We start from the raw sequence: 25,766 nt of genomic DNA on the forward strand, positions 1-25,766 counted from the left end.
GCAAAATCCAACAGGCAGTTCCTTTAAAACCACTGCTGCCAGGGCAGAGAAGGAAGCCACAATAGCAACAAGGCTTGTAAATCGGTTCTTGGTGGTGGTAATGTTACTGTGAATTGGTGAGCAGCTTATTACCAAGAGTAGTGAGAGATAATATACTTTTTTTGCTAGCCGAGCTGCTTTTTTGGGAGCTAACGATTAACCAGGATTTCCATGTGAGCAATGATGTTGATTGATAGTAGTGTCATTTTGGCATTCCCAGTTTCTCATTGGTCTATTTGCTTTCATAGTGTAGATTGCTTTTGTTCTTGGAAACAGCGTAGTAATATACTTTCTTGATGTTGTCTTAATGTTTTGAACTAGTCCGGGATACTTCATATTTTTCCTTTAGTTACTTGGTATTTTTGAGAGCAAGATGTTCCTTACTGTTAATTTCAGATTTGAAAGTATAATTTGAATCATTGGATCCCAAACCTTCTGTGCATCTGAATCAGAGAGGAGCTTTCTAAATGGGCAGCTTCCCAAGGACCATTCCGACTGACTAGATGGGAATCTCTGGGATAGGACCTAGCAATCTACATTCTAAACCACTCCGGAGATGGATTCTGACCCCCAGGCTGGCCGGGATGCCCTGGGATCACAGCAGATCCTTCCACTCTGTCAGGGTTGTTGCTTTGTGTTCCTGGTGCCTGGCACAGTGACTGACGTAGATTGGCACTCAGCAATTTGTTGAGTCTAGCAAGGATGGCACGAAAGGAGGCCCTTGTTTTTTTAAACTGATTTTTAACTTTATTACGTGCTGGAAATGCCCTGTTAATTGCCTCTAAAACTTTGAGTACGGAGGAGGGCTGAGATGGGCCAGAAGCCTTAGGGCCAGAAGCACCCTTCTTTTGAGGTTGTTGACCAAGGTGGGAACCTCAGTTATCTAGTAGTAAATGTGTTGGTCCTAAATTGGCTACTGAATAGCATAAAATGTGTAGTCCTATTTACATATGTTGGCTATGGATCTGAACAGGTTGGGTTCGCTAGTGATTTGTGGGGTGTCTTTGGGGTTTTGTTTTGGAAGAGCTTCCCAAATGATTCTGACACACTGTGCATGTCCTGGTCTTTGCTCTGCGGCTTCTCTTTGAGTTTGCTTATTACGAAGAATACCTTAATTCCTCTCAACCTGTGTTTTGTGCAGACGTGAGGTGATCTTACCTAGGTTAAATAAGTGAATGCTGGTCGTTCAGCTTGGACAAGTGCCACAGTTAGAATCTCTAATAAATTGAAACCCTGCTTGAAAGTCAGCTGTTAAAGTATTTTGCCCCAGGTTAATTAAGTTGACCCATTTGTTCACCTTTTGGCTCAGCCCTGCGTCCCTGAGCAAGGCCTCATGGTCACATGTGCCTCTGCCACCTTTCCCCGATTTTAATCAATTGGGTTCTCTATTTATGATGTGCTTACATAATTCCACTTAATATTTTTCTTTAAATCAAACCACTTCTATTTAAATCCTTTACAAAGAAAATCTAACCAGAATCCTCAACAGGAAGACTGGTGTTGTTTTCCAGAGATGCTAAGTGTAAAAATAAATAAAGTGAAGAGGTGATTAAATTCTTTGTTGATGTTCTTGCCTGTGCTAGCTCTGAGCCCTGAGGCCTGCTCCCTTTGTGGAAAAGGAGACAAGCACGTTTTAGGCAAGTGTTATCCACCCGGTGGTGTGATGTTTGTTACCAAGAATTGAAAGAGATTTGGGAAAGGAGTAAGTTGTCACTTGAGATTTAATGTTGTTAATGATGGGGAATGATACCTACTCAATGTTTTGGGGAACACCGGCTCAAGCTGTTGGATTTGGTTTCCTCTCATGTTTAAGGAGCTGTCTGTCCCCTGAGGCCAACCCCAGCCCTAGGAAGTTGTCATGCCTAGGAAGCAGATTCTCAAGTCACATTTTGATCTGCAAAAGGATCACAGAGGACAAATACCCTTGATCTTTTATCAGTTGATATTTTGTATTGATTATGTACTGAGCCCCTTCCAGTCACCATGAGTGGTGTGTGAGTCTGGTCCTCAGTGTAAAACCTATTTCCTCTCTCAGACCTCTGTTCATAGATGGGAGGTGTGGTGGGGGGTTGGAATTTTATAAGTCTGGCTTTTTCTTAACTGTGAAAGTAGCATTAGCAGAAATACTGCTGTGATCTTATATCTTTCTCTACTTGCAGCTAATTACGATCCTGCAAAATTAACAGCCGCACGCATTGCTTGAATTTAATGTTCCTTGAAGTGCACTGAGGTGGTTTGGATTCTTTTAGATGCCAGCATAAATTATATTTTTCAAAAATGTAATTTTCATCAGAAGATGAGTAAACAGAAATTACTCATACTTTTTGAGCTAATTAAATTGGTTTCAAAGAATGTTAGTGTACGAGCAGAATGAGTCTTAATCTGTGAGAGCCGATAGGCTGGTTCTGGCATAAATGCTGATTCCCATTGTTGACAGCATTTCAGTAGTTGTGACCAGTAATTGCTATCATTTGATTGAATTAATCTACATCACAAAGCAGAGCTTTTGCTGTTTAATAAAGAACACCCTTCCCCTTTTGCCATATGGTTGAAAGTAACAATTTCAGGTATTTTGAATGAGTTATTTTATTTGGCCATTAAGTAACTTTGTTTTTGGATAAAGAAAAAAATGTTCTTCTGTTCTGTCCATTGTGCTGGCTAAATTTGGCCCCTGCATTTTTATAATCTGGGCCTTTTTCTGCTTTGAAACTTTTAGTGATAATCTTTTCAGGATTGCCATTCATCTAAAAGTCCACAAACTAATGATGATTTTTAAAGTATTTGGTGATTCACAAAGCATTGTTGTATGTATTGTCTCATTTCCTGTTCTTAGCAACCCACTGAGTGGATAGTTCTATTCCCAGTTTACAAATAAAACTCCTAAATTAAATTTCTTTCACATGGATAAAATGTACCAGGCCAGCTTTTCTGGCGACTCATGTCTATTTCTCTTGCATGTAATAAGGATGTATAGAGTTAAAAGAAAATCTAGGGAAGATGTAATGAATTCCACATGTCACAAAACTATCATTAGTGACAGATGTCCTAGCTCAGGTAGAACTTTAAAGTTGGCGTAGAGTAGCTGGGTCAGCATTGTAAACCCATTTCCTGAGAGAGAACATTCAGTAATTCGAAGACGTAATGGTAGTAGGTAGATAATCGATTTAGCATAGTTGCTGGATTTCTCTTCAGCCTGTTCTCCTACTCTGTTTTAACCTTAAATCCTAGTAGTCCAAAGCCAAGCTCCTCCTCTTCTTGTTTCAGCCCCATAACATGCTGTAGCTGTTGCTGCTGCTGCTTTTTTTTTTTAACGTGCAGATTTTAACAAATTTCTTTTTCTTTTTTTTTGTTCTTAAAGATTTTATTTATTTATCCATTTGAGAGAGAGAATGAGAGAGAGAGAGAATGAGACAGGGGAGGGTCAGAGGGAGAAGCAGACCCCCCACTGAGCAGGGAGCCCGACGCGGGACTCGATCCCGGGACTCCAGGATCGTGACCTGAACCGAAGGCAGCCGCCCAACCAACTGAGTCACCCAGGCGCCCCTAACAAATTTATTTTTCAAAAATAAGGTCTGTCATAGTCTGATGGCCCCCAGTCGCGGACGGTAAGGCGAGGTCCATCATCATTCCGTAGCTTCTTTAGAGAATTGGTTGGCATATTTATTTCTGCAGTCAGTATAAAGATTGAAACTTGTTGCAGAGCCAAACATACTTCTCTCTTTTGCTTCTGAGACATATGCCAAGCCTTTCTCCAGCAGTCAGGGCAGAGTCAGGGAAGGGAGCTAACCAGAGCAGGCACATCAAAACGTGAATGATATGAAGGTGGACGTTAGTGTAACTCTCAGTGGAAATTTGAAGTTGACCATTTGACCTAAATTGCTTGTCACCAAAAAAAACATGATATAAAATAAATGCAGTGAATTCAGTTTTTCTTTGCCACAAGCGAAACAGTGCTAATTAATTTTTTCATATAACTTCAGTAGTATCAAATAAAGGACCACTTTGTCCCTAGCTAGTATTTTATCTTTTTTCCTCAGTTATATAATAAGCGGTATCTTTAAGTGGTGTTATTGGGGTGCCTGGGTGGCTCATATTGTTAAGTCTCTGCCTTCGGCTCACATCATGATCCCAGGGTCCTGGGATCGAACCCCACATTGGGCTCCTGGCTCAGCAGGGAGCCTGCTTCTCCCTCTCCTTCTGCCTCTGTGTCTCCCCCTGCTCATACTCTCTCTCTCTGTGTCTCAAATGAATAAATAAAAAATATCTTTTAAAAAAAAGGTTATTTATGCCATTTATAGGAGCAACATTTAAATTTATAGTTATAAAATGTATTGATTTTTTCTTAATGAATCTCTGCCTCTATTAATGTGCCTTTCCAATTGCTTAAAAAAATAAATTGGCTGTGATATTATTCATGCTTTTAACAAATATTTATTGAGTACCTAGTGTCAGCTCTAGGCATTGCTCCTACTGAACTACTAAAGCATTGTCTCTTGCAGCTTACAGTCTGGTTAGGGAGGGTGGAGACAAAATCAAGTAAAATAAGATTACTTCAAGTAGTGATAAATGCTAAGAATATTGTGAGAGAGAATGACCACTGGGGCAAGACCCTTTATGTAAGGCTAGTCAAAGAAAGCTTCTCTGAGGTGTTGATTTTGAAACTCACTGAGAAAAAGAGCCAGGCTTCTGAAGATGTGGAAGACCGGTGTTGGACACAGAGAAAATAGCAGGTGCAGAGACCCTGAGGTGGAAATGCGCATGGCAGAAAGGCCAGTGAGGAGGTGGAGAAGCAATGTGTAAGGACATGAGGGGTCTGGGTTAAGGTTCAGAAAAGGGGGGACTACTGGGGATCTTCTTGGGGTCACCAAAGGATCAGGATTGGACAGTGCAGGTGATTCGAAGTTGCTGGAGGGTTTTGAGCAGGAAGTGTCCTGATCTGATTGATGGTTGCTCTGTGGAACATAGGGGCAGGAACAGAATCAGTGAGACCAGTTGGTGGGCTGTTTTGCTCTAGTCCAGTTGAGAGCTGAATCAGGAGAGAAGGCTTACATCGAGATTGTAGCAGAGGCTGCAGAAGCTGAGAGTGTGGCCGGAATTGCAGTCGACATGAAAGGAGAAAGCCAGCAGGGTCTGCTGATGGACAGGGGATTAGCAATATGGGGAAAGAAGGGACAAGGAGTGACTCATGGGGTTTTGGCTCAGGCAACTGGATGAATTTACCTAGTTTATGGATCCAGGGGAGTTGTTCTTCCAATTTGGGTGGGGGCTTTTTTTTTTTTTGTAAATGAGGTGTACTGACTGGAATGAAAAGCCTTGATGTATTATATTCAGTCTTTAGGCATTTTCTAAATATTGTAGGGGTTGAAAATAATTATTGCAATGATGCCAAACTTAGGGGTCATTTATTCTTTTTAGTTTGTTGTTGTTGTTTTGTGGAACGGTAGTTACCTAGTCCTAGGTGCCTACCTAGTCCTAGATGCTGGGAAGCAAAAGAGGATGTGCCTGCTTTCCTGGGACTTCTCAGCTTCTCATTCAGCTAACAAAAACATACCGATTCCAAAGCAAAAACACAGGCATTTTGATGTTTTTTTTTATTATTAACGTAGTAATATACATTGTAAAAGAAAAATAAATACGGAAGAGGAGGATGAATATGAAATCAGAATGAATAAAGCTCCTCCATGTTACTTTTCAGGGCTGCAGTTTGGCATATACCCTTGGAAGCTTTCTAGACCCTGCACATAGACCTATTTGGCTGCATATTTCTTGTTCCCTCATTCACATTAACATTGGATATGTTATAAATTTACTTTTAACTTAATAACCTATCTTATTTTTTCATGTGAATTCATACTACGCCACTTCTTTTTAAAGACTGCCTATTATTCCACTTTATTAGTGTATTTAAATGAATTTCACCAGTCCTCTATTGGTAGACATGTAGTTTCTTAGTATTGCATTATGACAGGCAGTGCTTTAAAGAACATTCTTGTTTGGGAATGTCTGTCATTTATTTCAGAGTATTGATTCTCCACATGGAGGCTGGTCAGAGCTGCCTTCCAGCTTAGTATTACTGTGATTTAATGAACTACTTCAACAGTTCTGATTTGCATCACTGGAATAAGGCAGTGAAAATGTGGGTTTCTAGCAGCATTAATCAATCAGTAAATAAATACTGTTTATCCACCAGTGCTTTTCTTGACCTGTCTACTATATATAGCAATCATCGGGATGGCTGTGCTTCAGATTTTAAAGGGGAATATTTCAGTATATAAAGCCGCATTTTAGTTATATTTCTAAAAGATGTTTTTCCTGAGTCACTTCACAAGACTAATGTGTATGTTTACTGGTTATGATACACAGACACCTGCTATTCCAACCCTGTTCAGCTGTGGTCTTACATATGACCAGAAGAGGGAGTTTTTATTGCTTCTTTATGCGTGTAACACCTACTACCTGGCTGGAATAATTCCGCCCATGCATGTGCTAGTCCAAGCCCATAAAACAAACTGGTTTGAGGCAAGTGGCTAAACTTAGCTCTTGGCTTCCTCATTTCACATTGTGTATATAGAAATCCCAGTCTTTAGGTTTACTTCTACGTTTTGTTATTAAGACAACAGTTCTCAGATTGAACTTCAAAGAAATTTTATACCTTTTCCTCTTGTGTATTTGAAAGCTTAAAAAAAAAGAGAGAGACAGATCAGGGAAGGTAATTATCTCAGTTTTAAAAGTTAAGATACAAGCAGTAAGCCCCTAATCACACATGTTAAGAGTTCCTGATCTATAGTCTCCTAGAGTCAAAAATAAACTCTGGAGTGAAATTTGTTTATTGCTTCTTATGCTTGATATTTTCAAAAGATTGTTAGAATTTCTAATACTGAAGATTTGTAGTGAGCTTTAGAATGTTAAAATATTGTTTCGCCAGAGTGGCTAATAGGCCTTTTTTCTGTGTGATTCTTAGTGTGTTCAGTTGTGCTACTTGAATCTCAGTCTGCCTAGCCAAACAAATGAAATGGGAGCCCTAATCAGGATATGCTTGTTTGATGTAATACCAGAATGTAATGCTGTCTAAATTTTTCTTCAGCTCCTTTCACATTGCATTTTTTAAGAACAAAAATTTGTTAAATTAGTTTCTTTATGGATTTTTTGAATGATGCATGAATATATTAAATATATAAACATCATATATTTTTATATATATACACAATCTCAAATACACTGTTTCACTTCAGCCTCCTTTTTTCTTATTTCATTGGCTCTTTCTCCCTACTCGCTGTCTCCAACTGTTAAGTCTTCTCTTTCTGTACACCATCTATGTAACTTGATACAGTGTAGTACATAACTTAGTTTACATACTTCTGTATTTTTTCTCATACTAATAAATCTATATGAACACATATAATCCTATGTTTTATTAGTAGGGACTTTTGATCATAGTTTTATGAAAAATGGATTCTATTACGCACACTTCTGCTTCTTTTCTACTCAGCAGTACCACATGGGAATTCATTCACAGGCCAGGATAACGCTAATCCCCCCTTTTTAATGGTTGCTTACTATTCTAAGGTGTGGCTGGGCAGTAGCTTTCTCCTCGAAGTCCTCTTGTCTGTGGACATCACATTTATTTCCTGCTTTTTGCCTTCATGAACAAAGCTACAGTAGCCCTCCTGCTACAAACGTCCTTAACTACTGGTGGCTTTGTTTCTGTGGGATTAGAGTCTCAGGAAGGGAATCCTGGGTCAGAAAGGATATTGATAGGCATTGTTAATAGCTGCTACTAGATTGTTTTCCACAAAGGCTGTAATACTTTATATCTACTAGGCATGTATGAAAGTATCACCATCAGGAGTAGGTGTTTTATTTATCTTTCTAAAATTCAGTTTCTTTTGCTAAAGCATCTTAAAGTGTTTTATACACACACACACACACACACACACGATTGATTGTAATTTGACTTTGAACCAAGTCTCTGAAACAAGCACAAACTTTTTTTACCAGTGTTAGCACGTATCTTCTGAATTTGAGTAATATGGAATGATATGAGGCAAAGAGATCTTTCAAAATGAGCAATGATTTAAAAAAAATATTCATTTAAGCAATCATAGGCAATTTTCCTGGCATCTGTGGGAAATTTCTATTCATCCTGCTTGGAATTTACCTTAGGAGAGAAATCTAGGTCTGCTAGGCTGGGATTCCTCTCTGCAAAATGTATAGGCTCCTAGAAGATAACAGTTTTGGGTGAACTTAATTGCAGGACCGATGATTTTAATCTGTTGTCAGTTTTATTTCTCATTATCCCCCTTGCATTTGGTGTGATTGGTCACCTTTTAACAGTGTTCACTTTGTGTATCAAATAATGACTGGACTGAGGTCAGACTGTGGTTAACACAAAGCCTCTGTAAATCAGGCCATGAGGTTATACTTACTTTATTGGCCTGCCTTTGAACATCTAGAACTGTTGAAAGGGGATACACACATGAAGTGTGGCCGAGCCCTGAAGAGCCATCCACCAAAAGATCAGATGATGCCAGCCCGAAGAAGGCTGCTTCATGATTAGCCCCCAACGTGAATTATCCCCATTTCTACTTCATCTCCCACCTCTCCTAATCCGGCGCAAGTACCTAATGAGCGCTGGGTAACAGCATAGCAACATTCTTTGGTGAAGCTAATCTGATTCTGGATAGCAGGCTTCCAGGCCCACAGCTGAATGAATCGTTTGGTATTTCCAAGTTTGAAAATACTTTCTCCCCCTTTAAGTGTTCCTTGGCAGCAGGTGAGGAATGTTAAAGCTCCTGTAAGTGCCAATTAAGGCCAATTATAACTTGCCTGGCCTGCTGAGACACTCAAGTGGAGTCAGCGGAGACTTGCGCTCCTGTGAACCAGAGCACTGACTACCACCAGTGACATAGCACAGCCTTCCCCACCCCCGCGGCCGGCAACGTGTTGGGGGCCCTGCTGAACGCCGAATGACACCGGCCGGCCTCTCCGGGATTTGATTTAGGAAATCCCAAGATTTGCTGGGGACGTCACTAATTTCGGCAGTAGGCACCTCTTTGTCCCCTTCCCCCTTTCTTTGAAATGATGCCCACCATCTAACTTCTCCTTGATTCCACTCATAAGAGTTAACCTGTATGGGGCACTGAAGAGGTGCCAGGCTCCGCATTATGTGCATGACCTCCTTACTCCTCGCCGCAACCCAGTGGGAGGAGGCGGTCTTAGCACTTCCCAGGAGAGGACACAGACCCTGAGGGACAGAAGGTTCTTGGCCTGGACTAGGCCGCACGACTGGAAGTGATGAGACTGCAGCAGGCTGGTTGACCCCTCAGCCCAGGCCCTGGAGGCGCTGCCCTTCCTGGCGGCTGCTGGTATGCTCCTTTGCTGGGAGCAGGCCCATTCACCGAAGAATTTTTGTCAGCTCAGGACTCCCTTTGTGCACCAGAATAAAACTGATGAATGCACACCATCCACAACACAGCCGATACCTGCAATTTTTGGTCTGTAAGGCATGGATGTTATTCTATTAAAATGGTATTTTAGTCTGCAGTCTTTTTTTAGTCTGTAGTCTTTGAATTTTTTTTTCATAGGAAAAATGAAATGTGACCATGTCCCCAGACCTAGACACTTAAATATGAGCCATCATTGGGAAACTTAGTATCAAAATAAACTTCATTTGGATAGGATATCTGGAGCTGGTTTGTAGAAAACAGTAAGAATGCTGTCTGAGCAGAACAAAGTGGTATTTAAGTATTTGCTTAAACATTTTACTCGGGGCATTCAGGGAGGAGAATGTGTGTGTTTAAAAATTTAAAGCTTTATGCCCATTTTTTTTGTATTTGTATATATTCTTATTGTACAAAATTATATTTTCCTGACTTACACTGTCATTCATCCCTTTTTGGTTATAGATCTTAAAAATAAGTTTGAATTGCTTCTCTCTTGTTCATGCAATTGACCCTTGAAAAACATGGATTTGAGCTGTGCAGATTTTATCCATTTATCCGCAGAGCTTTTTCAGTAAATACAGTACAGTACTGTAAATGTATTTTCTTTTCCTTATAAGTTTCTTAATAACATTTTCTTTTCCCTGCTCATTTTAAGACTACAGTATGTAATATGTATGACATAGAAAATATGTGTTAATTAGCTTTATGTTAACGGTAATGCTTCTCATCAGTAGGATGCTTTTCGTAGTTAAGTTTTTGGGGAGTCAAAAGGTAGACAGATTTTTCCACTGTGGGGTGTAGGGGGTCAGTTCCCCTAACCCCCACATTGTTTAAGGGTCAGCTGTTTGTGAAATTAAATATAGATGTGTATTTGTAGCAATTAAGAATGTTTGCTGAAATCCACCCTAGTTTTCATCAGAATTAGAGATAAGATTTGGTTCTCAGAACTCATGGATTGACTGCGGTTTGTAAGGATTTTTTCCCCCTTTGCCCTACTGCCATCTACAAAAGGGAACATTAGAAAGTCAAGTCAAGCATTAGTGCTGGGAGAACAGCAAGGACTCTGGGATCTGGCCTGACAGGTGCAGTGATGTGGAACTGAGGCTTAGTCTGAGAAAGGGTGTCTTATCTCAGTTTTGTCCTGTGGCCGATGACATCAAGGAGACTCCTCAGCTGCCCCTTGGGGAGGGTGGGTGGGTGCAGTGAACAATGCTAAGACCTGTTGCAATCAGGTAGGATAGCAGTGGAATTTTTTCTTCTAGCTTAAGAAGACCTTTGGTGAAGTAACCTAACTTCTTATTTTTGCTAAACTTTTGGAAGATTTTTCTCATCCTGGGCTTCTGAGACCTGCTGATGCCCCTTACCTGGTGTTCTGGGATCTTCTAGGGATGACCATAGTTTTGCATTGTTTGAATGTGACTGTAAGAAGTCTGGGGGGAAAAGAAGTAGGTTTCAGAAAACCCTCTGGATCTTAATATTGATGCCTTGGGTGGGATCTGAATGATTGCCATGAAATTAAAGCAGTGTGGCTACTATTCTTTTGTTTTAGAGTAAATTTAGAATTTGTGTCTGGTCTAGTAGAAACCATTTCCTACGACTCATGACTCTTTCCCACCCCTTCCAAGCCAAATCTTTTCCACACATGTAATTCATGACTTCTAGCCAAATATTCTCTATGGGGTGATGGGATTCTGTAGAGGAATTTCCCCCCTCCTTTTGACATTTAAAAGTGTTCATTCTGAACTATCAGGCATCTGAGTCTATTTATGTGTGCAGCCTTTATCATCATAAAACTCAGATCAGTTGGCCATTTTTTTCCATGTCTATTTGACCGTAAGATTTGGGGATTGAGAATGGGGGGTGGGGGGTAGCTTTGTGGGGAGTATGATAGGGCTGAGATAGGGAAACAGACCAGGAAGACACTTTATAAAGAGCCATCAGTGAGAGAAGTTTTTGGATTAAAAGTATAAAAGGTCCCAGCTTTAGTCAGTCATGTAATGATTGAACACCAAACTGGACGATCAGGTATATATTCTTCTGACATTAGATGCATTTTACAAAAATGCACAGAAAATTGGTTAAGATTTTTGTTACTGGATTTAGGAAGGAAAAGTAAGCTTCAGTATGACAAATTTTAATTATTTTTAAGTATAGATCATGGGGACATAAAATGTTGAGAGAGGCTGCTGATTTTTATAGAAATGAATTAACTTTAAAACTTCTAGGTCTATGGAGGCTTAAAATGTAGGCTGTGTAATGAATCATGTAAGTTTTCTAATATACCTGGATGCAGCAGCATCCATTTCAAGGTATTCAGAAAAATCGGGGTGTGAGTAAATTCACAGTTTAGCAGGTTAAATTCATAAGTTCCATCTTCCCCAGTTTTGGCAAGTTGCCTCCCAAGTAGAAGGATTAATTTACACCAGCCAGGACGCCTTGTATGACCATATTAGATGAAATTAGACTCCACCCCTTGTTTTCTGTTGATCTGCCAGGACCTTTGTAATTCAAGTGCTTTTTACAGTAGTAGCAAATGTTACATAAGACCAAACATGGAGCATATTTGGAGTTGGTGGGCAGACCCAAGTCATGATGCAAGCTTGCAGTAGCAAGTGTGCAGTGAAGCACAACCAGATTATGTGAATGGAAGGTGACAAGAAGCCTCTCCAGAACAGCCCTTCCTCCGCACGAGGGCTGAAAGCTGCACTGGGTAAGTTTTCCGAGGCAGTTTCCAGAGGCTGGGCTTGGCTCGGGGCCCAGTTGTGGATGAGCTTGCGGGAGGTGGGTTAGGTCTTTGCTCTCGTTACATGGAAGAGCTCGTGCAGGCCTCTTTCCTCCTGGCGTTTGGCCTTCTCTGCCAGCAAGCCCTGAGCTGTACGGTGCTCAAGTCGTGGAGGGAGTGAGCTCTGCAGAGCTAGTGGATCAGAGTGGGTAATCGCAACAAGGGGGATTAGCTGCCGCAAGCCGTTCACAGGAGCCATTCTGAAATGTCATTTGAGTGGTCTGGACAAAGTTCAAACGCAGACAGGAGTCTAGTTTGTTATTAACTCCAACAAAATGCTGAGGTTTGCACCAAACAGTTCCCGTATCTCAAAACAGGGAAAGCATTAGTTACGCCGCTCTCTAAAAATGGAGGAACGCTGTGACACGCTTTAACTGTTTGTTTTTTATCTCACTTGTGGTAAGTGAGGTTTTGTGACAGGCAGTTCATAGTGTTTCCTGTAGAATGTGTTTGAAAGCTGTTTTGTCAGATACTTCAAATCCACAGCAAAGTTTCAAGCAGAACACTGTGTCAAGAGGAGAAACAACTTCAAAATACAAACAGTAGCCCTGGAAAGTCATTCAGTAACTTAAAGTGAGTGTATAAAAATTTAATTACATACTGACTGCCAGAAAGAATGATTTTTTTCGGTTATGTTATCAAGGGTAGCCAGTGCAGCTCAGTTGGTTGTGTTTGGCTGTGTTGGGAGTCTGTTCCCAAAGTTGCCCTGTCTCCTGCTTCTGTGGGTGAGCAGGGCGTGAGGTGACAGTGGCGTTCTTGACTTGTCCCTGGAGTCACATTTCATGGCTTCTGCAGTAATGAGCTTGACCGGATGATTTTAATTGAGGTTGAAATTTAGCTACCAGTTTGAAGGGCTGTAAATATAGACAGATTTTAAACCTTTAATCAAATTGCTATTAATTCCCTAAAATTTATTTATTTTTTTAAACTCTCTCTCGTCAGGCAGTTTTAGTTTTGCTGTTTGTGGTTTCATTTTTGAACATTGCTTTTGATGTTCATTAGGTGATAGCTCCAGCCTGAAGGTGGGGCAGATACTATTTCTCTTAAAAAAAAAAAAAAAAAAAATGTGTGCTACAGATTCATTGAACACATTGGCATTGTTAAGTAATGAATCACCCATTCCTATTAACAGAGTGCTTAATGAAGGCTTTTGGGGCTGTGTTCTGAGTTCGAGGTTTTTGTCATTCCCGTGTTCACTGTTTGCTTCCCTCCCCCATTCAGAATAAAGTGAAATTAAAAGGATACAAAATTAGTGGGGAATAGCAATAAGGATGTGACTTAGACTCAGTGTAGCTCTTGGTGGCAGATGGTGCTGTCATTCCATTGCACCTTGGACTTGCTACTCCTTTTTGGCCTGGGAAGACAGTGTTCCCTGTGGGGATTCGTGCATAGCAGTTTTCATTTTAAAAAAACAAAACAAAAACAATGAAAAAGAGAACTCTAAATTTTACCAGGTTCCTTTAATTCAGTCTCTTCCTACACGCACGTGCGCACGGGTGTGTGTGTGTGTAAAATTTGGATTGGAGTGGGAAAGGCATACTTTGTTTTTTTTTTTTTAAATTCCCTTTTTGCATTTTGATGATAGCCTTGTATCTTTCATTTGGGACATAGGCCCAAAATGTGATTACAGAGAAGCTTGGGTAAGGACTGAGTATGTTGATGATTGAACTGCACTTGGTATATAACAAATTGGAACACTAAACTTGGAATGATAAGTCACCGAACTGTGGGATGCTTCGTTCCCTAACCAGTGAAGGATTAAACCAGAAGTAGCTGGAGACGGGTCGATTTTTGGTTTTGGCTCTTTTTTCTTCTCACATGTTGATACCTGAGGAATGCAGATTTTTCAAGGCATTGATAACTGGGGGAGGGGGAGGGGGAGGGGGAGGGGAGCGAATCTGGGGGAAATGCTGTGCATCACTCGGTGAGATCATGTTTGTTTCAGGCAGGGTGATGGCTTGCTGTACTCTGCCAGCATCCTTTGGGTAACACTGTGCTTCCTGAGGACGGCAGAGCGAGGTCCTTAGGACTGTTAGCAGCGTAGAAGTGTCAGCCAGCATGTCATTTGTGGCAAGCCAGCCTGTAGTCAGAAACGGTGGCAGCAGAACTAGAGTTTGGTGGCTGTATTTTGCTCAAGGCAGCAGCAGCCTTTTCCCCAAAGGTACTTTCACTAAAAACATCTGTGCATGCCTGTTTGAGATCATGAGAACACCTTGAACACAGTCGCAGAAGCATAGGAAGGGCCCCCATCGGGAAATGAACTGGTCATTCAGACCATTCACTGTCCCTTAAAACAAGCTGTCTTATGACAGGGATTATGAAGAAATGATGTTATACTCACAGCCAAGGTGATCTCCTGTGATAACCATTCAGTGCCTCCTCTTTTTCTCTTTCATTTCATCTCCTCTAACAAAGTACTTGACTTTTTAAAAAAGTCATTGTAACAGTGTTTGCAGAGAGCTACAAGTTAAGATGGCAGGGGAGGAGTACCCCTAGTCAGTCAGTTAGGTTTTTCATATTTCTCACACACTTGAAAGCAGAGTACAGAAAGAACAGTCCCTCCCCATGGGAGGAATTCCTGGCAAGAGGATTATTTGAAGTTGCCATATTTCTGCTCCCTTCTTAGCAACATTATTTACAATCCATTCACGCCTGTCCCTTCCCCCACTGGAGTCGGAGTCGTTCTCCCTTGTAATCTGCCCTTTGTGATCTGTTCTCTTTCATGCAGCTAGTGTGAATGGGGATGCTGCAAGTGCGCACCCTGCCCAGAGACGGGGAAATGCCAAGAGACCCGGCATACTTTAGTGGGGCTTTTATTTTCGTCATAAAGCACTGACTTGAAGAGCTTGATAATTTGATGATATACCTTTGGTGAAAAGTTGTTTCAAGTGGCCCAAGTGCTGTAAATGACTCTCTTTTCTGCACTTTCCCCTTGTTTTAATTTAAAAGCACCTCTGCATTAGGGGGAGGAGAAATGCATTTGGCAGAAGTCGCAGTTGGAGACTAATTTGTTAGGGCAGCCAGTGTTGAAATCATCCTTTTCAATTAAATCTCTCTAGTGGAAATGATGCTGAGTGCTTTGTGGTAAAGACTTTTTCTTCCTCCCTGTTTTTCAGTGCCGTTTGTAACCCACCTAAGCATGCTTTTCTGAGGCTGCCTCCCAGCTCCAGTTTTGGCTAATTGTCCTTTGAGGCACTGCCTGTCAGAGGTCAGCTCTGGATTCCCCAACCTGAGGTTTGAATATTCCAGGGATAGTCTTATGGATTGGCTGTTTTTTTTAGCTGTGGACTACACTAGGCTCTCTCTGGAGTAGTCTAATCGAGTGTCTGGGGATCCTAAAGAAGCTGGATCAAAGAAAAAGCAGATTGAGAATTAAAGAGAATATGCAAGGACAGAAAGTGGGGTAAGACCGTGTTTGCTGGTCAGACACATGAGCGTGCCTTTAGACAAGAAGAAGAAAACTTACAGGGAAAAGTTGACTGTGAAAGTAGTGAGAAGACATCATTAAATGCTTCATGTTCACATGCAGTGATTTCATGTCCACACTGTGAATTTAGATAGGATGCCATGTTTTTTTTTTTTAATAGTTATTAGGAACAAAATAGATAACTACTGTGTCAAACACAAAGTCATAGTTTCACCGATAATGCTTAGGAGAATGCTAAATTACATATGCCTAGTCAGCTGCTGAATTTTGAAAAGTATAGTAAGAAGATAATAATCTAGATAATGTATAGAAATGACGCAAGATCCGGAATGGGATTCAGCTTTGAATGTCAAAAGTCTAGGGAAAACCCTGATGTGGAGCAAAGGAGATGTGCAAGGAAGATGCTCTGAGAGTTGAAAAATGTTTATGTAGTCTTGATTTATAGCTCCTTGATCTTGGATGTTTTTTTAAGGGTCATTCTTAGAAAGACGGCTGATGCCAATTGACACCTCCACGAGTCGTGTTTGGCAGCTTGAAAGTGAAGTATGATAGTTTGGGTTAATTGGGAGCTGGATAATAAGCACATTAGCGTTATTTTTCAACCTGGATGTTAAAATAAACAATTTAATAAGTTTTGTGAAGGGCCTGCTTAATGAATGATCCTAAGTTTCCAAACTGAGCCTTTTGTTACATGCAGTTATTACTTGCTATGCCTGGCCAAACGATCCATACGTGTGCATTTAACATTTTATAGCCATGTTACATTGATTTTTTTTTTTTAAGATTTTATTTATTTATTTGACAGAGAGAGAGAACACAAGTAGACAGAGCATCAGGCAGAGAGAGAGGGAGAAGCAGGCTCCCCGCTGGGCAGGGAGCCTGATGCGGGGCTCGATCCCAGGACCCTGGGATCATGACCTGAGCCGAAGGCAGACGTTTAACCGACTGAACCACCCAGGCGCCCCTACAACCTTGATTATTAAAAAATCCTTGCTTTCAAAGGGAGCAGTTGTAGAGTATTAGTGGGATGGGGCTGTCAGAGACCTCATGAAATCATACATTCCTTGAAGTGTGTGGATTGGTATTTTTCATAAGGCCTTTCTGTACAGAATACACACTCTTTGTGACCTTATCTGACCAAATCTATCCAAAAGTGTCGGTTTCATTTAGAGAAAAATTTGTGAGTTTTAGGAATCATTTCCTCAATAATTGGCCTAAAATTTCCACCTTTGGATCTATAAAGCTGAATTTGAGACTTGATCTTCACTTTATTCCATTCCATTCACCTGCAGTTCTTCCTGAGTGACTCATTTCTGTCAGAAAAATGAGCCAACTTTTTATTGATAAAATAGCTTGAATGAGCGTTCTTTTTGGTTGGTGTAAATTTACTCATTTTTAAATGAATTTTAAAAGTTGTTCCTCTGAGCTTTTAGGAGAAGAGCTTAGTCTCTTCCTGGACTGACATATGCACTAGATATGCAGCCTACACCTGTCCCCCACCGGAGAAGATAAAGTGGATTAGGTTTATTAGTAAGTGATTTCTGCCTCCTTCGATAAGCAGCACACCTTTCTCACAGAAGTCTGTAACTGGCATTAGCTGAATTAACGGGGGCGTTTGTCTTGGTGCCTGCTGAGTTCCCGGTGCCTGGTCCATAATTGTCCCTGCACTGTGGGGTCTACAACTCTCCATCGTTTAATCCCCAATAGCCCTGCAGGGTAGGCATGACAGATGAAGAGGCTGCCAAGGTGGGTGGAATCAGGTTACTGTCCAGCGATACCCATCTGGTAAGTGGCAGAGCAAGGCTTTGAACCCATCTGTCTCTTGATTCCAAAGTTCTTGCCCTTTCAGGGAATCTATAAAAAAAGGATTCTTTATTTTTATTTGGATTCTATTCAGGCTGGTTAGTTACTTAGCCCATATCAAGACTGTGCCTGACAGCCCTGAGCCCCTGCTGGAAAGGCGACCATGACCTACCAGAGACCAGAGAGTGACAAGAAGCATGCATTGTATTGGTCCAGAGAGGGGGGGGGGGGGCAGCCTAATCCTATAGAACAGGTATTTGCTGCCCCTCCTGATGGTTCTTAGTAAAACAGGCTCATCTGGGAACTTGGTAAAATGTTTCTTTTTAGCCAGAAAGACCGCCCTGCCTGATACTTTCTATCAAAATTTACTCTTCAAACCATCTCTGATGGCTTAAAACTCTCCTGAGCAAAAAAGAATAAAGCTACACTGGCTGACATGCATAGCTAATCTTTAGGATAGCAACTTGCAAAATGGAAAGATGAAATCCACAAGAACCTGGGTTTCCCTTAAACGGATTCTGGATCCTTATCCTGAGTTCACTAAAATTGTGTCTCGACCTTGTGTGTTTAGCCTCTGCAGCCTTTTGTTCTGGCAGTTAGCCTCTTCTTGCTGAGCACCTGGGAAGATGGGTTTTCTACTGTTTTATGTCCCAACCCTCACCGTCACCCCTCTCTTCTGCCTGCCTTTGGACCACATATTATGGCTTGCTAATAACACCACATAAGAGCAGGTGGATTATAGTGTGGTCCAGCCTGGGTGCTAGAGTCAACCTGCCTGGGATTGTATCCCAACTATGCCTCTTAACTAGTTGGGTGATGTTGGGCAACTATCATGAGTCCTTTAAAGCCTTGGCTTCCTTATCTGGAAGTGGGGATCATAACAGTATCTGCTTTGTACAAAGATGGTCAGGACTGAATGAGATAACCTCTGTAAATTACACAGCATGGTGCCTGACACGTGGTTTCTGCCCAGTAAACAGTGGCTACTGTTGTTGATGTTGCTGAAGGTGAGACTTCTAATCAGTCAGTTGTTTGAGTTATAAAACATTAATAAAAGAGCCCTGAGCAAAAATAAGTTTGTGAAGTGGTCCTAGTAGCTCTTAGGTGCTGTTGCCTGCTCTTACGTGATGACCACTGAGAATGGGACCAATTGACTCCTTGCTCATAAACGGTAACATGCCTTGCTGTAGTCTGGCATGTGTGAGACTGAGGCTAGCGCACCATAGGAAATGCCCCTGTTTTTTTAAAGTATAATCAAGTAAACCATAGTTATTGTAGAAAAATAAAACAATATACAAAATTTTTCAAAAAATAGACACTAATCCCAGGGAAAACTGCTTAAAATTTGACATACATCCTTGTAGACTTTTTTTTTTTCCAGCATGAATGGTTTGAAGTTACGATTTGCTTTGACAGCCTTTTAGGTTTGTGTCCTAACTTTGACACTTGTGCATATAAATTATTTTTAGTTATTTTCAAAACAGTATTTATTTATGACTTAAAAATATCTAATGATTTGCTTTGAACTTCTATTTGGTTTGTACCTGGGTGTCAACACGTACATACATATATTTTTAAACCTCTGCATGAATCCCAGATTGCAAGCTCAGTATACTTGGTTGCTTTCCATTTTGGAAGACTTAAAGAGAGCTGTCCTCTACCTTAGCCTTCCCAATATCCTACCATTGCCTTCAGTGGTAGCACACGTTCAAGCCACAAGGGGAAAAAGCCCAATGCATCTATCTCTTGTATGCTGGCACATGGTCTCTTTCTCTCTCCTTCCCCCCTCCCTCTTTACCTGTACCTCTTTCTCCACATCTGTCTGTCTGCCCTGTTTAGCCCAAACCCCCAATACCACTGCCGCCGCTTCTCCCCCTGCCCCTGGCCTCCACTCACCCATGCCTGTCGGTTGGTCTGGGTCTCTGCTCTGTGTTTCCCTGTATCTATATTTGTCTATCTGTTGGTCTGCCTGATTATCTCTCCCTCTTGTTGGAGCCATTCAAAGTGCCTTCCTCATTCAGGGACAACAGAGTGTGCTTTCTCTGAGCTGGTGCCAGACCCTGGAGAGAGGAGTGCTTTGAAAACTCAACTTGGACTCCTTACCAAACCACACTGCAGTTAAGCTTAGCATCTGGCCACCAGTTTGCCCACTTAATATAAGGTCCCTAACCCTACCCATAACTTGCCCATTTCTCTTTTGATCTAAGAACACTTTTTTTTTTTTTAAGCTGGAAGCCCAGTTTAAAATCTTATGAAAAATAAAGGCCCACAGAGAAAGGATGAGGAGAGTCCAACTCAGCTGTAATTAAATTTGTTTTTTCCTCTTTGCTTTCTCGCAGAGGGTAAGCCAGATACCGCCCTTTCCAGAGAATATGTTACCAGACCATGAGGTGAAGGAACAGCTTAATTCAGCAGCATGACAAGGATTTGAGCTGGCACTTTTCAGCCAGAATCTGTTACACACGTACTCACACACACATCACACGAGTCTCTTTCAAGTTTTAGTGAATGAAAGAAATTCACATGATAGATTGCCGTTCTTAGTTTCTAAATAGCTTTTATTATTGAAGTAGAAAATACAATTTTTTTGAAATGTTATTGATATATCAGCTGACTTCTAATGTTAGGAAGCTTTGATGCTTGATTTTTCTAGTGCAAAATCCCATATCAAGAGTTAATAGACTAGAAAAGAAGTGTTAGCTGAAGAAAATGGCAGCAATGGACTATGATGGGAGTAGAGAATTAAAAGGACAAGCTTGAAGTTACAGTCAGTTCTGCTGTCACACAGCATGCATTCCTAAGAAATTACTGTGTTGTGCAAAATCGTGTAATACAATCTACATGAGACTCATTGGGAAAATGGGATTATGGGCACAACACTCAAAACTTTATTAGTGATACAAAAAAGATAGGAACCTAACAAAAATGGTAGCACAGTTTTACATGGATTAAATGGTTAAGAGTAGGTAAATAGAAGAAAACGACCTGACATTTGCTTCCGGAAGTAGGTGTTGGAAGGGCTGCGGCTTATGAGCCCTTGTGAAGTAGTGGACAGAGGTTATCTGAGATTGAGGGAAAGTTGTAGCACCGGTCGTGCATGGGCACGGCTCCTCACATCCATGGTGGCCTGGGGTGGATGGTGGGTGTTTGGGGGGAGGGGTGTGTTTTGTGTGCGCCCACGTGGCTCGGTTTAGCCAGGTGTAATTTTCTGCATTGACGTAGTGCTCTTTGCAGATGAAATCTTGCAAAAGCAAGTGCAATATTTCATTATGCTCAATTCGTTCCTTAGTGTATCAGTGACTTTAAAATAAATTTACTTTCTCAAAACAAGCATTACAACCAAAACTGTATTGAATTAGATTGAGAATTTTATTTACATCATTTGATGATCAAGAGAAAATGCATCACATTTACTCTAAGACACTTGCTTGAGAATTCTGATCCCCAGAGAAGAGTAAAAAGAGTGTACTTTGTTAAAGTAAAGTTGTAGTTGGGGTTTTTCTCCCTCTTCCTAGCAGAAACATGGTATTATCCCTTTAGTACACTTCTACCGGAAGTGTACAAGATTGCTGTGGATGGGGGCGCCTGGGTGGCTCAGTCGTTAAGCGTCTGCCTTCGGCTCAGGTCATGATCCCAGGGTCCTGGGATCGAGCCCCGCATTGGGCTCCCTGCTCAGTGGGAAGCCTGCTTCTCCCTCTCCCACTCCCCCTGCTTGTGTTCCCTCTCTTACTGTGTCTCTCTCTCTCAAATAAATAAATAAAATCTTTAAAAAAAAAAAAAAAAGATTGCTGTGGATGAACTTGGAGGAATATTTTAATATTTATTTTAACATATGTCAGAAAATGTATATAACAAGCTTATCAAAACCTATTTTGTAGATACTGTTGTTTGGAGAAATAGCTCTCAATTGAGGGTGGTACTGTGCTTCACATTGGGTGATGTAAAAATGGACTGGAAGGTAGTTTCAGGTTGTCCCTGGCAGAGAGACACTGCTGGTGATTAAGGGATAGGGGGCAAGACCTCTAATCATCCTGAAATCCTGTACAAGAATTGTTCTGTCTGAAACACCAGTGATGCCCCCCTGAGAGAGACCGGTTAATCTTGGCTGAGGAGAAGGATGGAACAGTAGAGTTGATCATTTAAATAAAAATGTTGAGCAAAAAAGAGCATTTTATGTGGCTTTGGTAAGAATGATGAAAATAGTTGCAGTTGATGGAAGTCTGGAAAGCGCTGGTTGAGAACAGGTAGTAGCAGTGAGCTTTACTTATTAGACCCCGATACAGAGAGCCATGGCCCAGGCCGTGTTCTCAGTGCTCTACAGATGTTAACTTACTCAGCCATGTCTAATGGTTCTGGAGCATTAGCCTAGTATGAGGAAGGCTCTCAACCTTGACTGCACAGTGGAATCACACAGGGGCGCTGATAAAAGTCTGGATGCCCAGACCACATCCCAAACCAGTTAAATCAGAATCTCGGAGGCTGGGACTCAGTATTTTTAAGCCCATTATGTTACGCCAGTGTGTGGCCAGGGTTGAAAACCATTGGTCTAAGGCCATTTGACAGTCACTCCTCCTCCTCACAAGAAAAGCTGTACCAGTAGTTGCAAATGTTAATTGAAGGTCTGCTCTGTGCCATGCCGCAGAGGGGCAGAGATGACCCAGACAGGAAGCTTCACCATCCAAGGGAGGAGGCAGAACTGGAAACCGATTTTTACAGTTCTGGCTGACAAGTGCTGGTGCTTGGAAGGATCTTCAAACAGTGTTTGGGGATCACAGAGGAGAGAGAAACTAAATTAGAAGGGGGGGGGGATGACACCTCTCGGGTGCCAAATTTGGAAAATTATTAAACTTAAGTTATTTTAATTTTCCCTCCCATACACACAACTTTCATTAGAGGGGGGAAAAAAAATCAACAGGCACTTAAAAATCACTATCAGTTTAGCCATCCTAACTTGGTTGTGGCCCTTGTGTGGTCCAGTTGGGCAACTGGAATTTTGTCTGTAAAATAGGTTCTTAAGTACTGCATAAAGCGTCATTGAACTAATGGCCTCCTGGGAATAAGTCATCTCAGCTTCCCAGAGAACCTCAGGACTGGTATAAATGACCTTTAGAAACAAACCATTTGTGTGATGCTTATAATCATTGATTCTAGTTTGCTTAATTTTTAAAATATTCATATAGCTTCTGTATTGTGATAAGTAAATATTGGATCCCATGTATTTTAAAAGGTAGAGTTAAGCCATGTGTCATTTTAAATTGCAAGTTTAATTGAGGACACTCACTAAGCTACCATCATAAGGTACTTAAGTAGATAAAGTTACTAAATAATTTACTTGTCTCAGATAGTAGCATTCTTCAACAGCTCTCAATTTATTTAGTATGGATTGCCTTATGCCAAGAAAACCTGATTCTCCGGTGGGTAGACTTATTTTCAGTTAAACCCTGTGTAGTCTGTATTTAACCATGAATTACTTCCTGGTTTAAAAAACAGGCGTAGCTATTTGTGGTATTTTTGTCTTGCGCCTTTGGCATCTTAGTGGTGTGAACCAGAGCTATGCCATCTGTAGTTGAGTGAGATTATTAAAAAAAAAAAAAGGAAGGGAGGGAGGGAAGTGATTCACTGGAAAATTGCAGAACAGATTCTTAAAGAAGGATAAGATAACCCTAGAAACATTCTTATTTGGTGTCATATGCTGGTGGGTAGTGACAAAAAAAAAAAAAAAAGGTACAACTTGTTTCTTAACATTTTGCAATTCTGAAAATTGGAAAGATACTATGCTAGCAAGGAAGAAAGAAATCCATGCAGTGTCAATTAGTACAGCTCTGCAGATGAATGAATAATTTGCCTCTCCAACTGCAAGTTGGAGTGAGGTTCATTTCTAGCCTGCAAAACCAAATATTCTCAGGTTTAGAATGGCTGTTTAATTTCCTAATGGCTATCTATGTATGATAAACCGCTTTATGCTGAGATGTTTCCGAAGCAGAAGGACCAGTTCCTAGAATCCTAAATAAGTCTGTGGGGCCTAGATAAGCCATTTCTGAAAGCTGCTGAGTTAAATATATTTTCACTTAGTGACGCATATTTGAACCTAAATGTGTTGATTTCAGGGGACTCTTCCAGGATTCCATTGGAGACTTGCCTGAAACCGTGTCTTTTTTTTTTTTTTTTCTTCCTGTTTTCCTTTTCAGAAAGAAGACATAGCTCGTCCAGCAAGCCTTCTTCGGCCGTTCCTCCCACTTCAGTATTTTCCTTCTTCCCTTCTCTGTCCAAAAGCAAAGGAGGCAGCGGGAGTGGAAGCAGCCGCTCTTCCGGTGGAGGTGTCCTAAGCGCATCCTCATTAAGTTCCAAGTTGCTGAAATCACCCAAAGAGAAATTCCAGCTCAGGGGGAACACCAGGCCAATGCATCCCATTCAGCAAAGTAGAGTCCCCCATGGTAGAATGTGAGTATGGCCATCCAAGAGCGTTCTCAAAGCTTCCCTGCTGCAAGTGGAGCTGTGTACCCCAGTGGCATCTGAGAGTGCTGTGGATAATGGGGGAGAGAGGCTGCTGGTGGGCGGGGGGGGAGGCAAATAGATGTTGTTTCTTTTTGTCTCCCTATCCTATTTGGGGAGGCTTTACAGAATAGTAATAGTAAGGTTAATAATACTGATACTTTATTGTGGGCCAGCTATGGAAACTTGGCTCTCTTTGTGTCCTGTCATTTGATTATCACAACAATCCTATGAAGCAGGTCTTGTTGTTATCCCCATTTTGCAGATAAGGAGAAGGAAACATAATAAGGTCGAGGAGCGTTAGCCAAGGAGCACTCCCGTCAGGCCTGGGTTCACACGCCCCTTCTGTCACTTCCTAACTGCAGGGCTTTGAGCGAGGCACCGTTTCTCTCTCAGTGTGAGAATAACAGCCACGGTGCAGAGTTCCTGGGAGGAGTAGAATTAACATGGTAGCGTCAAGCACCTGGCCTAGTGTCTGGCCCACAGGAGACAGTAAATGAATGGACACTGGTGCTTCTGCTGCTGCCGTTGATAACAGTGGGAATAAAAAGGTGAGGTGATTCCTAGATGCTGTGCCAGGATTTTCTGGAGCCTGCAGAGCAATAGGGAAACAATGCTTCCTCCCCCACAGTCTTGGGTTCCCATCACAGTAGTGACAGGGGAAGACTGGAAGAAGTTCCCACTGCCAGGCAAGGCTTTGGCACGTTTGTACAGTGGGTTTGGAGGCTGCCAGGCTCCTTGTGGTCATGTGAGAGAGCAGCCCAAGTGCTCCGCAGAAACCTATCATGGCAGCCCTCGGCCCTGGTGGTGGGTGGCTTTTCCCTGGCCTGCCTCCCTTTTGGAGGGTACGCCCTGCATCTCCGTCCCAAGGTCTGATAACCTGGGTAATCTCAGGGCAGTGTCTCACACCTGCTACTGCTCGAGGACCTTGCCAGCTGGGAGAGGCCATGGCTTCTTGTAGCACCTCTGCTGCTGTCGGGCTCTTCCAGGTACAGCTGTTCGGTGCTGTTTGTCCTGGTTGCTGAGCCCCCAGCCTCTGCTCATCTGTCAGGAGTACAAGTACGGCAAGCTTGGCTTCCGTTCCTGGACCTGTCTGAAAGCCAAAGAAAATGCCAGTGCTGTGCATAAGTCACTTGCCAACTTAGCAGCTGCTGGAGCACTGACTTCACTGAACGAAGTTTACAAAACCTCATCAATCCACATCTTCTTTATTTGGACAGAGCTGGGCTTTAGAGGCGGACCAGGCCGACTGTTAGCTTTGTACCAACATTTGCTACCCGAATGATAATGTAAGATTCCCAGAAAACACAGTTCTTTATTAGTGGCCCAGGTGTTCGGGACTCACCAGCTGTGTCCAGACACTTGACTTCTGCGCTCTTATTATAGAAACTCAGAGACTGGAGAATTAGCACTTCAGTGACACATCACACAACTAATTAAACATCCGTCTCCTTCATTGACAGGGGCAAAAAGCCTCTTCTCGGCGATACGGTTAGGCTCATTTGAATTCTTGCATGTCCACAGAGACGTTTCTTGGACATATTCTCTAATTCTAATTATTCTTTCCTTGTTCACTCACTTTACTTAATTTTGATGAATACTTTCTTAAAAATGATAGTTCTCAAAAGATATTCTCTAAAGGTTTTGCAGGTAGTCTTTGGTCCCTTTAGACCTTTTTATGTTCTGCTGCTTGCAGGAATTGAGTTGGGTATCAGGTGTAGGTCTCCCATAGCCTCATGTGTAAGATTGTCCTGGATGATGAAAGACCAGGTAAATCCGA

The 25,766-nt window shown here is 41.7% G+C and overlaps 2 protein-coding genes across 6 annotated transcripts in view; one reads left to right on the plus strand and one right to left on the minus strand.

Moving 5' to 3' along the window:
* THOC7 (THO complex subunit 7) overlaps positions 1 to 25,766 on the minus strand; it is a 331,341-nt gene that overhangs the window by 115,265 nt on the left and 190,310 nt on the right. The window lies entirely within an intron of this gene.
* The window catches only part of ATXN7 (ataxin 7), a 138,864-nt gene that overhangs the window by 92,541 nt on the left and 20,557 nt on the right, over positions 1 to 25,766 (plus strand). For 4 of the 5 annotated variants that reach the window (XM_081801417.1, XM_081801426.1, XM_081801434.1 and 1 more), the window contains one exon: positions 23,683 to 23,935. In XM_081801417.1, coding sequence (XP_081657543.1) covers positions 23,683 to 23,935 — 253 coding nt within the window. Of the gene's footprint in view, positions 1 to 10,679; positions 12,193 to 23,682; positions 23,936 to 25,766 lie in introns of those variants that run through there. The other variant, XM_081801431.1, reaches the window with a different exon arrangement.

The sequence above is a fragment of the Leptonychotes weddellii genome, chromosome 1 (assembly GCF_054177405.1).
Source record: "Leptonychotes weddellii isolate Sample4059 chromosome 1, ASM5417740v2, whole genome shotgun sequence".
Taxonomy (NCBI): domain Eukaryota; kingdom Metazoa; phylum Chordata; class Mammalia; order Carnivora; family Phocidae; genus Leptonychotes; species Leptonychotes weddellii.